This window comes from Lissotriton helveticus, chromosome 1_1, assembly GCF_964261635.1.
Source record: "Lissotriton helveticus chromosome 1_1, aLisHel1.1, whole genome shotgun sequence".
In the NCBI taxonomy this organism is placed as follows: Eukaryota; Metazoa; Chordata; class Amphibia; order Caudata; family Salamandridae; genus Lissotriton; species Lissotriton helveticus.
The window spans coordinates 359890537-359903464 of NC_136057.1; the positions used below are offsets into that span (position 1 = coordinate 359890537).

Genomic DNA, 12928 nt, shown 5'->3' on the forward strand with positions numbered 1-12928 from the left:
ATCTGCACCCACAATCTGCACCCACAATCTGCACCCACAATCTGCACCCACAATCTGCACCCACAATCTGCACCCACAATCTGCACCCACAATCTGCACCCACAATCTGCACCCACAATCTGCACTCTGAATCTGCACTCTGAATCTGCACCCTGCCTGGCACATCGCCCTCAGCGCTCACAACCCGCTTTTTAACCTTCAAAAATCCTCGGAACCGGACCCCGCACCCACAATCTGCACTCTGAATCTGCACCCACAATCTGCACCCACAATCTGCACTCTGAATCTGCACTCTGAATCTGCACTCTGAATCTGCACTCTGAATCTGCACTCTGAATCTGCACTCTGAATCCGCACTCTGAATCCGCACTCTGAATCCGCACTCTGAATCCGCACTCTGAATCCGCACCCACAATCTGCACCCACAATCTGCACCCACAATCTGCACCCACAATCTGCACCCACAATCTGCACCCACAATCTGCACCCACAATCTGCACCCACAATCTGCACCCACAATCTGCACCCACAATCTGCACCCTGAATCTGCACCCACAATCTGCACCCACAATCTGCACCCACAATCTGCACCCACAATCTGCACCCACAATCTGCACCCACAATCTGCACCCACAATCTGCACCCACAATCTGCACCCACAATCTGCACTCTGAATCTGCACTCTGAATCTGCACTCTGAATCTGCACTCTGAATCCGCACTCTGAATCCGCACTCTGAATCCGCACTCTGAATCCGCACTCTGAATCCGCACTCTGAATCCGCACCCACAATCTGCACCCACAATCTGCACCCACAATCTGCACCCACAATCTGCACCCACAATCTGCACCCACAATCTGCACCCACAATCTGCACCCACAATCTGCACCCACAATCTGCACTCTGAATCTGCACCCACAATCTGCACCCACAATCTGCACCCACAATCTGCACCCACAATCTGCACCCACAATCTGCACCCACAATCTGCACCCACAATCTGCACCCACAATCTGCACCCACAATCTGCACCCACAATCTGCACCCACAATCTGCACTCTGAATCTGCACCCACAATCTGCACCCACAATCTGCACCCACAATCTGCACCCACAATCTGCACCCACAATCTGCACCCACAATCTGCACTCTGAATCTGCACTCTGAATCTGCACTCTGAATCTGCACTCTGAATCTGCACCCTGCCTGGCACATCGCCCTCAGCGCTCACAACCCGCTTTTTAACCTTCAAAAATCCTCGGAACCGGACCCCGCACCCACAATCTGCACTCTGAATCTGCACCCACAATCTGCACCCTGAATCTGCACTCTGAATCTGCACTCTGAATCTGCACTCTGAATCTGCACTCTGAATCTGCACTCTGAATCTGCACTCTGAATCTGCACTCTGAATCTGCACTCTGAATCCGCACCCACAATCTGCACCCACAATCTGCACCCACAATCTGCACCCACAATCTGCACCCACAATCTGCACTCTGAATCTGCACTCTGAATCTGCACTCTGAATCTGCACCCACAATCTGCACCCACAATCTGCACCCACAATCTGCACCCACAATCTGCACCCACAATCTGCACCCACAATCTGCACCCACAATCTGCACCCACAATCTGCACCCACAATCTGCACCCACAATCTGCACCCACAATCTGCACCCACAATCTGCACCCACAATCTGCACCCACAATCTGCACCCACAATCTGCACCCACAATCTGCACCCTGAATCTGCACTCTGAATCTGCACTCTGAATCTGCACTCTGAATCTGCACCCTGAATCTGCACCCTGAATCTGCACCCTGAATCTGCACCCTGAATCTGCACCCACAATCTGCACCCACAATCTGCACCCACAATCTGCACCCACAATCTGCACCCACAATCTGCACCCACAATCTGCACCCACAATCTGCACCCACAATCTGCACCCACAATCTGCACCCACAATCTGCACCCACAATCTGCACCCACAATCTGCACCCACAATCTGCACTCTGAATGTGCACCCACAATCTGCACCCACAATCTGCACCCACAATCTGCACCCACAATCTGCACCCTGAATCTGCACCCTGAATCTGCACCCACAATCTGCACCCACAATCTGCACCCACAATCTGCACCCACAATCTGCACCCACAATCTGCACCCACAATCTGCACCCACAATCTGCACTCTGAATCTGCACTCTGAATCTGCACCCTGCCTGGCACATCGCCCTCAGCGCTCACAACCCGCTTTTTAACATTCAAAAATCCTCGGAACCGGACCCCGCACCCACAATCTGCACCCACAATCTGCACTCTGAATCTGCACCCACAATCTGCACCCACAATCTGCACCCACAATCTGCACCCACAATCTGCACTCTGAATCTGCACTCTGAATCTGCACTCTGAATCTGCACTCTGAATCTGCACTCTGAATCTGCACTCTGAATCTGCACCCACAATCTGCACCCACAATCTGCACCCACAATCTGCACCCACAATCTGCACCCACAATCTGCACCCACAATCTGCACCCACAATCTGCACCCACAATCTGCACCCTGAATCTGCACCCTGAATCTGCACCCACAATCTGCACCCACAATCTGCACCCACAATCTGCACCCACAATCTGCACCCACAATCTGCACCCACAATTCCAGACAGGCCTCAGGGCAAGAAGGAAGGAGACATAAACGGCAGAAAAAAATCAGGTAAAAAGAGCATCACGTGCACTGACTTTTGGGGACACATTCACTCTTGATCTCTTGTAGAAGAAAGTTGTTCTGTGAGCGCTGGTAGATTTTACCAAATTAACTGGGCCCCTAAACATAATGGCCAGATATAACGACACCTTAAAGTGTTTATTTTATTAATAAGAGACCACTGTGACTATCGTAAGCTAACTACCCTGCACATGTCCTGTGATTGTTACTTTGATTGGCAGTTTCCTATTAGCTTTCATGACGAGGAAAAACATTACTGAATCTGGATTAACTCAGAGAAAGTGTTACAATTTTAAGAATTTTTAAGTTAAACTACATCTCTCTGGTATACACAGCGCCTATTTACCCAAAGTCACAAGAAATACTCCAGTTTAAATCCTCTCCATGAATGAAACAGAAGTGCGCATTGAACACAAGATCCTACAGCGCCAGCTATATCAACAAGAAGACATATACCACTTTATTTCTTCGAGACTGCACCATGGCCGCCATTCTGCTGACAAGTGCTATTGTGGGGCCTTCAAGTGGCCCTACTGAGAGCAGCTGTGCGCGCTAATTTGTGGTTCACTGAGATGTCAATATAGTCTTCAAACGGGAAAACAACAGCTGCAGAACAATACCAGGCCCGGCTGCAAATATTCTGAAAGGCAACAATTTCGGCTTTTAACGCAAAAATGAAACTAAAACCCTAGGTGATGCTGCACTATGCCCCAAAATGATGTGCATTACGAACTTTGTGCACTTTCGCTTTGCAGTGTATGCAGGTACCTTTCGTTTGTGAGTGAATCTGAAATATTTACCTCATCAAGGGACTTCTTTCACTCGATGAAGCACTCGCCTCCGAGCTGAGTTTCTTCTTACCCTTGTCCATGACATTAAGGGCGCCGGGATATAAATCTGTCACAAAACAAGCGGGAGGTGGCTCGGGCGCAGCACGTCTTCCGGAGACGTGCGCGTCCACAGAGCTGAGTCGGCTCGTGCACAGGCCAGTAGCGGCTCGTGCACAGCTCTAGACTCCCTTGGCATTGAACACGGCGACTATAGAACTCGCTGGCGGGAGCGCTTCGCGCTCCAACGCCAGGCGAGCCCTAAAAAGGGGGTTAGAACTAAGAATGTCGCCCAGCATTTCTGGCTATCCAGAAATTGGATACTATTTTTACTGTCGCCTCTGTCTCCGCCTTTTTAAAATCTGTTTTTAGATGCCGAAAAACGATTGTAATATGAAATCCAATTCGTTATCTCATAATGAAGATTTTTATTTGATGTTCAGCGGGTTTTATGATGTTTCATGATTTTGTCTCATTAATTGTACTTTCATGGTTATTTTCTCTTGTAATAACCGAATAAAGTTTCTAATGAATGACTAAAGTTTAGTGTAGCTCTTCATTGTAGGTCCTCGTGGAGAAATAGCAATCTGTCTTTCATTATTTAGTCCCTTTTAGCTCTACCAAAGAATCATCGGAGGACCTTTGATATTGCTAACTGTGTAATAGTAACTTATGGGTCCGACATTAGAGTTACGTTTCCAATAGTTATTTAGTGGTTTGTGTGGATAAGTGAGATGACAAAAATCCCCCATGCTTCTTCTGCATCAATATTGAGTGCAGAGACCGAAGGGATTCGAAGAACAAATGCCTTGAGGCATCTGTCCAATGTCCATTTCGGGCAATGATCCTATGTATTCTACAAATATTATAGCGGACACAAAACATATTCAGTGACAAGCCTCCAGGTATGCGCTGTGGCATCTCTTTTTGGATGACTAATGTAGAGAGACACTGTCTGTGCAGGAGCCTGTTCTTTAGAGCCATTTCTCGCTGGATTGAAAAGTATGCTACCCTTTTTTCTCACCAGAAACTGTGGCCAGTAACCAAGCATCATAAAAAAGGTTACAGGGGTAGAAGTGGTAAGCCAAAGGTACTAAGGTAGAATTTAGGGGCTAAGGAAAAACTGTGTGAAAATAAGCAGGGAACAAGGAGTAACAATGACATTTTTGTCGAAACCACTGTGACTGTGTCAGACACTGCTTCTATTCTGCTGTGAAGCTAATCTGATGCATCACAGAAGAGGGTCAACAATTTGAAAACCTTTCAATCACTGCCCTACAACATCTCCATCACAGTATGTGTTCTTTACCAAATTTCATTAAGTGTTGCAGATATGTGTAGAATCTTTAATTAGAGATGTTGGCTGTTTCTCACTAAATAGAATTAGCGAGAGGCATCAGGCGTTGTACTGCATTGAAGTAAGCTGAAGTAAACACGCCTTTAAAATGTAGACCAATACTTTGAGGAACAACAGAATTCCACACTGTGACACAGCTCACAAAATGGAGTCGATTGTGCAAAAACAAAGGTTGTAACTATTTTCAGGTGACAAGTATAATTACATTTCAGACAAAGGAGGATAAAAGAGGTGGCAACTCTAGAGAGTAAGTTTCTATCAACACCAAGATATCTCAAGGATCACTTGAACACATGGAATATAGTACATAGAAAAATATAGGCTAGGGAAACAGAATTCATGGTCAGTCAGGGTAGCGAGATCAGAAGCATGGGAGTGAGATGCACGGTGTTGAACAAAACATGGATGTCATTATTGATCAGTGGAGATGGACAATTTGTTGTTCTGGGGGATTTGGGTCGTTCATGGATGATCTTCCTGTAATGAGATGGCTTCTGCTGACAACTTTGCATGCGGATAGTGATGGAGAGCCTTTAGGTCCTGTGGCTGAGTATGTACTGACGGGACTAAAAGGGGGAATGACTAGAGCCTTGTCGTGGTACAGAAGAATCTGGGGGCAGCTAGACCCAGGGAGCATTAGGCATGGACTAGTGGGTTAAGATCAGCAAAGTACTTATGGCCAGCCATCTTGGTGAGCATACACGGAGGTGAGAGAGTAGCAAGCAGGTTGAAAAGAACCTGGTTTATGAAGTTTGGAAATCTACCAAGGGTAGAAAGAGTAATGTGGGAGCCTGGGTATAAGGCTTTCAATGCAGTCCAATTTAATTAGGACCAAGGTGATGATTAGATTTGTAGCAGAGTATAATGAGAGGAGAACGGTTTTTGCAAATCTTGAAGAGGTGGGATCAGACAGCCATAGAAGTAGCAGTGACAAATTCGGAGAGGCACAGATGGCAATCAAAGTAGACTGTGGATTCTGGTGCAGGGTGATGGGATAATACGATCCCGGGGCACTGGACAGAGGTGATGGGAGTGAGGAAGCTTTACTAGAGACTACGCTGAGGAAAGCAGGTTAAAATAAATCAAGGTCCTTCATAGTTACCATGTCAAAGCCAGCCAGGGTCTCTGGAAACTGGGCTTTTAGTTGGATGGCAGCCTGGATTGCATCTTTAGCAGTGGTCTCATTACAGCCCCTTGAGAAACAAAAATGTGCAAAGATAATTGATAAACAGGTCGTGCTATTTTGAAATTAATACATTCCTTGTTTCAAGAGTAGTTACCCATACCAGCGGAGAAGAAATGGGGAGGAGCTGAATGATGCCTATAGTCTCAATGTGAAACAGGGCACCTGTCCACACTGCAACAGAATATCTTTACCAAATCTCTGCAAGGCTAAAACATAGAATCCCAACATCCGGTATAAAAGGGGTGCCCATCATCAATACTGTCTCTGAGATCGGTAATGTGGGTCTACTACTTGCAGAGCAGAAAAAAGCCTAGCATTCCCTGACTCAGGAGGGAGGTATGTCCGGTCACTCCTAACCAGCTCAGTGGCTAGTTCAATCCCTACTAAGGAATACTCCAGATCCATCCTGCATAGCCTTATGTACAAAAATGAATCCTACTGAAAAGGACTCATCTGGAGGTTAAAAATAGTGACTGATGTTAACAGCAAAAGAATAAAAACATGCATACATAATGGTCTTGCTCTAGACTAAAAACGTTCTGGAAGGAAATTGTAAGTCATGTAAATTGGGTAGTGGAATACTTAAATACGACCAGATCCTAGAACTACACTACTGGTCTTAGGAACTACCAAGTTAATTTATTTTATCTAAAACAGACTACAGATTCATTACCATTATGCTATAGGACGCAAAACAGCTAATAGCACAACAATTGAAGTCCACAGCTGCTTCAACAATACAAGGATTGGAAATTAAACTATGAATGCTACTAGCAATGGAAAAATGAACACGGGAGCTAAACGTAAAGGGCTGTAAATATAATAGCGCTTGGCAACGTCTGGCAGATTATCTGGCAGTGCCAAGTTGCCCAAAATCATTGGGATCACTCCGACTTACTGGTTAGTCTGTGGACTATTTTTTAATAGTGAATTACAATTTAGTAGTAAGAGATGATGTGGTAGAGGGTATAAATGAAGACTGCCTGTGTAATATGTTAATAGCCTAAACACACCCTGGAAAATATCTGAGATGGTGAGGGGATAATGTAGGTTTATGAGGTTATGGAGATAAAGTGTATTATTGTAATTTTGATAATAGGGTTTCAGCCTAATCTACCTGTAACCAAAAATTTGTCAGAGAAAAAAACAAATACTATAACACAAATCCCTTTCTAAGCCACCAAATAATTAGAAATCAATTGAGTGGCAAAACAAATTAATAGAAATACATGATTTGTTCATAAATAATAGAATAGAAAACAAACCAAATAATGTAAAAAATATTCATAGTAGTTTTATTTAAAAAAAGTAAACATTTTGTAGACTTCACAGCAAATCCCTGGTTTAGTAACATAATTTTAAAGTTCAAGAGGCAGTAAGAGGTCAAAAGTACTGTAGGGTAGAGAAATGAGGGCATGGAAAGTGACATAAACCCAAAAAAAGTGGTAAAAACGAGTAGCATTGGGGAAGAGGGAAATCAATTTAAAATGGACAAAAAGGTGAAGCACAATAGAAAGAGCAAGCTGAAGCCCCCGGCATTAATACCCCATCAGTAATTTCCTCTATGTCAACCTATGACAAAGAGGAAAGGGACAGCATTATGGGGAAAGGGATCTGTGCAAACCTTGAGGAAAAAAACAAGGGTACACATTTTCAAGGTTAATTACACCTTTACACCTAATTTACACCTTAATAAATAATACACAAAGGACACATTTAAAAAAGAAATTCTATGAATTGATTTTCATAACCCGATTAATTGCACTTATATTGAAAATATTAAATAAACTGTTTTGGTGAAATGCTTTCTTAAAAACGTTTTACTGAAAAAGGATAATTTTTAAACTTATGGTGTATGGTATAGGGAGCGAAAAAGTGAACAACAGGAGGGATTTTGAGTGGTGGACTCCTTTCCCCTAGCAGGACACCTGTCCATCAATAATAGAGATGGTTTATCAACTACCCCTAACGAGACACCTGTTCACCATTAAGACAACTGATCTATTAATTTGGTGCATGTAGAAGAAGGAAAGGGAAAGAGAAATGGAAGTTATAGGACTGGTGCTACCATAACTATCACCCATTTGTATTCATTAGGTCTTGAACTGTTTTTGTCCAATAATATTTGTAATATTTTCAATGTATTATTTCACTAAGGACTGCATTTTACCTTTTTTGCTATTATGAATGCGTGCTTTGTCTGGAAAAAAAAAAGACCATTATGTTGTTTTAAGCGTGGTTCTTGTGCTATAACTCAGGCTCCTAAACCTTATCCCCCATTCCAGTCCTTATCTTGCACCCAGGACAAAGTTGCTCTGCTGCGAGACTTTCAAGTACATACACTAGCAACCCCTTACCTATAAATTGCACATGGATAGATTCCTACTTATCTGTAGGCTATAAATCCAAATATTGCGTGCCTGCCTCCATTCGTGGCTCGTATATCATAGAGGTACTGTCCAGTCCTTCCCCTTCCTGGATGGTACAAAGTTTCAACCTTGGAGCTCATTTTGTCACCCTTGAAAGGGCGGTGGGCGAGTCTCTGTGGGCTATGAAGGCTTAAATCTTTTTTCTGCAGGTTTTATACACGTGTGTAGTGCTTGATTTGTAAAAGAATGAGTGCTGGTAGCCAAAGCTTTGCTCAGAAGCCCACATCGAGCACTATTAAATGTCAGGGTGGTCTTGAAACCACATTGTGTCTCTTTAATACACTTTGAGACACTCACTGTCCCATTATCTCAGTCTTGCAGGTTACTACTTTCTCCCTTTCTGTTTTCTGTCTTTCTCTTTCTTTTTTCTCTAGTGTATATATTCTCCTCTTTTGCTCTCAGTAAATGTCCGATGAATAAAAATAAGTGCTGGTCCCCAAAAATGACTGCTGCTGGGCCCCACCGGCTCAAATTAAGCATTGCAAATACATAAATCCATTTAGCCAACTTAACCAATTTAAATGTTGGGATAGAAACACAAAGCTCGTTATTCTGCTTAATGTTTGAGGTGGGGGATTTCCCTATACGATAGAAGATCGCCTCAATTCTCCCCCTACTGAAAAAACCCAACCTGGATCCTAAAGATCCTAATAATTTCCGCCCAATATCTCGTCTTCCTTTACCAGCTAAATTGGTTGAAAAAGCTATGAATAGACAACTCAAGTCTTTTTTAGGCAAGACAAAAGGCTTAGACCCAACTCAATATGGATTTCAAGAGTGCCACAGTACAGAGTCCAGTCTTATTAAATCTACCGAAAAGATTAGAGAAGTTTTGGATAGGGATGGTAAGGCCGCTGTGATTATGTTAGATCTGTCAGCGGCCTTTGGCACGGTCCATCATGATTTACTGATGGACCGGTTGTCAACATGCGGGGTCCAGGGTATGGCCTGGAAGTTGATTAAATCCTTCCTAACGGATAGGTCTCAAATTGTGGCATTGGATGAATTTTGTTCCAGACACTTTTCCTTGCCCTGCGAAGTCCCACAGTGGTCCTCCCTTAGCCCAACACGTTTTAATATTTTTGTCTCTTCTTTGGCATCTCTAATTGGTTCCTACGGTTTTAACCTAGCCTCCTACGCAGACGATATTCAAATTGTGGTCGCTCTGCATCCTAGTCAGAGAGCAAGCATAGACTGTCGGATTCACGACTGTATGGAGGCATTAGGGAGGTGGATGGCGCAAAACTGTTTAAAACTCAACTCAAGTAAGACCGAAATCATTTTATTTGGAAATGACCCTAATTTCTGGGCTCAAGTTGGTGGCCAGATACTTTGGGCACCCTCCCCACACCTATTAGGAAGGTAAAGAATCTGAGAGTAATTATTGACGATAAGCTCAATTTTAGTGATCACATAAATGCTGTGGCTTCAATCACTTTTTACACTTTGAGAATGATCAAGAAAATGTTACACTTTCTGCCGGCAGACAATAGGCGGACAGCAGTCACTGCACTTATCATGTCTAGGTTAGACTACTGTAATGGGCTCTACCTAAACTTGCAAGAACGATCCATGAATAAGCTGCAACTGCTGCAAAATGCTGCAGCTAGATTGCTTACTAATACTCCCAAATTTATGCCTATTACAAGGCCCTGTGTACAGTGTACAAGGCTCTGCAGGACATTGGTCCAGCATATTTTAAGCAGCGGCTGCAATGGTACCAACCTATAAGAACACTGCGCTCCCTGGGGCAAAGTTAGTTTCAGTACCAACCACAAAAAAAGCTTCATGGAGTGGAAGAAACTTTATAGCTTGTGCAGCAAGAGCCTGGAACGATCTCTCCTTTTACTTGAGAAACTCCAAGGATTTGTTAACTTTTAGGAAGCAACTGAAGACCTGGCTTTTTAACTTATAATTCGTGTCTTTATCTTAACGCCCAGAGAAAAGCAGTCAGTGCCAGGACACCCTTGGGTAACCGTTCGCGCTATAGAAATGGCTATAACATAACATAACAAAACAAAAGCTGCTTGTGTTGCTACTGGGCTTCCTACCTGTGCACTGTGTAAATAATTTTGACTCCCACGAAGTCTGGGTGCTCACTGACAAACTGCTCGGCCACATCTTTGTATGCTTGAAGGGCCCATGCCCTGTCATGCAATGTCCCGTCCAGTTCGTAGACCTGCAATATTAACAGCAAATTAGGTGGTAAAAACTTAGCCTGCAAGACATTTTTTTAAAAATATGAATTCTCTTGTTTATGTGATTTGTTCTGTATTGTGCAGAGTCCCAGTATGTCTTGGTGAAGGAGCAAATCTCCCAAGAGTCCAGCAAGTAGGTACCAAGATAGTAGAAAGGCTGCACATCTGGCAAAGTTATTTTTTCCATACTATCCTTAAGGCACAGGAAATTCTGTTGAGGTTTCACCACCGTGGTGACTCCTTCATCTAAGGATTTAACACTTCCTCTAAAAATCACAGGACTTTCCATTACCACTTAATACTAAATAAGGCCCAAAGTGGTATCACTGAATGTCTTCACATGGAAAGCAGGGAAAGGAACACATAAGTAACTTCATGAACTGTACACACAAGTAACATGAGAAATGGTACATGCAAGTAACATGAGGAAATTATCACATAAAAGGTGGTAAATTAAATTACAGTGTATTGCAACTGGAGGAGGTCACAACTATTAACATATTTTAAATATTCACAGGAAATGCCTGAGGACAGACAAAGGAGATTCCTCAAATCCTGCTCCAGAGGTTAATAGAGGGTAATAAACATGCCGGGCTGTCACCAATTTAGTTTAGTTCCTTCTTATTATCAAGCACACAGTGTGTTTCAAGACCCCTTGCCAGCCTGGTCAGGAACTCCAGATTGTGGTGTCCCTCTAGGCTGATCCTTTTTCTTTATTTGGCTAATGTGTGTATAGTACACCTGTTACAGCTGTTTGTGGACTCAGAAGTTAAAGTACAACCCTATGAAAATGACACACAAGAGTATGTCCGGCTAACCAACAATATAAAAACTACTCGGTCTCTACAAGAACTTCTATTTAAGGACTAAATATTGGAAGCACCACTTTCTAAAAGTTTGTTTATTGCCATCTTTGAAGAATACTCGAATAGGATCCAACTCCCTAAGACACAAAATAGTACCCTATGCACCTGCTGAGGTTTAAGCTCAGAACTAGGAGTGGGAGGGCCTTTTCAGCAGCAGGTCCTGTTTTATGGAATGTTGCTCCTCTGCAACTCAGAGTATCACTGTCCTTTGCCAGCTTCAAAGCAGCTTTGACAACCTATCTCATTTAGACTCCACATCAAAACCAATAGACTTATCAAGGAGAGGGAATACCATAAACATGCCAACATTCATTCAGTCATTTCAATCAATATTATTTGACAAAGACTGAGACTAAGTAGAATATTCCTGCTGTGTATAATACTATACCCTCAACTTTCCATCATATCTTGTACAGAAACAGAGAGATCAGATTGCTGCAGAGCTCCAAGAAGTAAACTTCAACTGCTCCTTAAAACCTCGTTTCAAGAAAAGATCCACTATCAAGACATCCTTCTCCAGAAACACCCTTAAGATATAGAATGTTCTTCCCTGTGGCATAAGACTTCTACCTTCTTAGGATAACTTACTACAGTGTGGCTAAATGTGAATGTCCTATGAATGTCTTATGCTTTAACTCATATTTTCCACACCTCAACTGCAAGAATATATAACTTCATTCCTTGTACATTCAATTCGCTTATGAATTATGATGTGTTTCAACTACTCGCAACTAATTTATGGTTCACTATAATCATAATCTTGGCTACTTGTTGAATGCATATCTTAATCAGCCACTTTTCATATCCTGCTGTAGTCCATTAAAGCCAAATGTATTCCTGCTAGTATCGTTGATATATTTATATTGTTGTAGTCGCTATTAGCTGAACAGCACCTTAAAGCACGTTGAAACATTTCCTGGTTTGTAGCACTATATCAAGAACTAGAAATAAATAAATAAATAGAACCTACAGTGTTGTGGAATGCAGTGAAATGGGCTGATCAGGCAAACCAGACAGTATTTATCTGGCGTCAATATGTGGTTTGCTACGAGGAATTTAGAAAGTATTACACTTGCATATTCTTTTATGTAACAAAGCCCAGAGAAAGTGCACTTTTACACCTGCACACCCTAAGTTACTCACTGTATGGGAAAACATAATACATTTATTAAACATCTTCGGTACTTCTTAGAATTACTGAAAGGTGGTGCTCTGGAACGTTTTCCTTCCTTCATTTCAACCGTACCTCTGCTCAAGGACTCCCCCACAACACATCACACAGAGCTTTCGAGAACATAACCAACAGAGTAGAGTTCTATCTCT

At 42.9% G+C, this 12928-nt stretch overlaps 1 protein-coding gene across 8 annotated transcripts in view; it reads right to left on the reverse strand.

The window, feature by feature from the left end:
- LOC144808497 (adenosine deaminase 2-like) overlaps positions 1 to 12928 on the reverse strand; it is a 405785-nt gene that overhangs the window by 133658 nt on the left and 259199 nt on the right. For all 8 annotated transcript variants that reach the window (XM_078673640.1, XM_078673641.1, XM_078673637.1 and 5 more), the window contains 2 exons: positions 10593 to 10720; positions 6029 to 6119 (listed from right to left, as the gene is read on the reverse strand). In XM_078673640.1, the coding sequence (XP_078529766.1) occupies positions 6029 to 6119; positions 10593 to 10720 (219 nt within the window). The remainder of the gene's footprint in view (positions 1 to 6028; positions 6120 to 10592; positions 10721 to 12928) is intronic.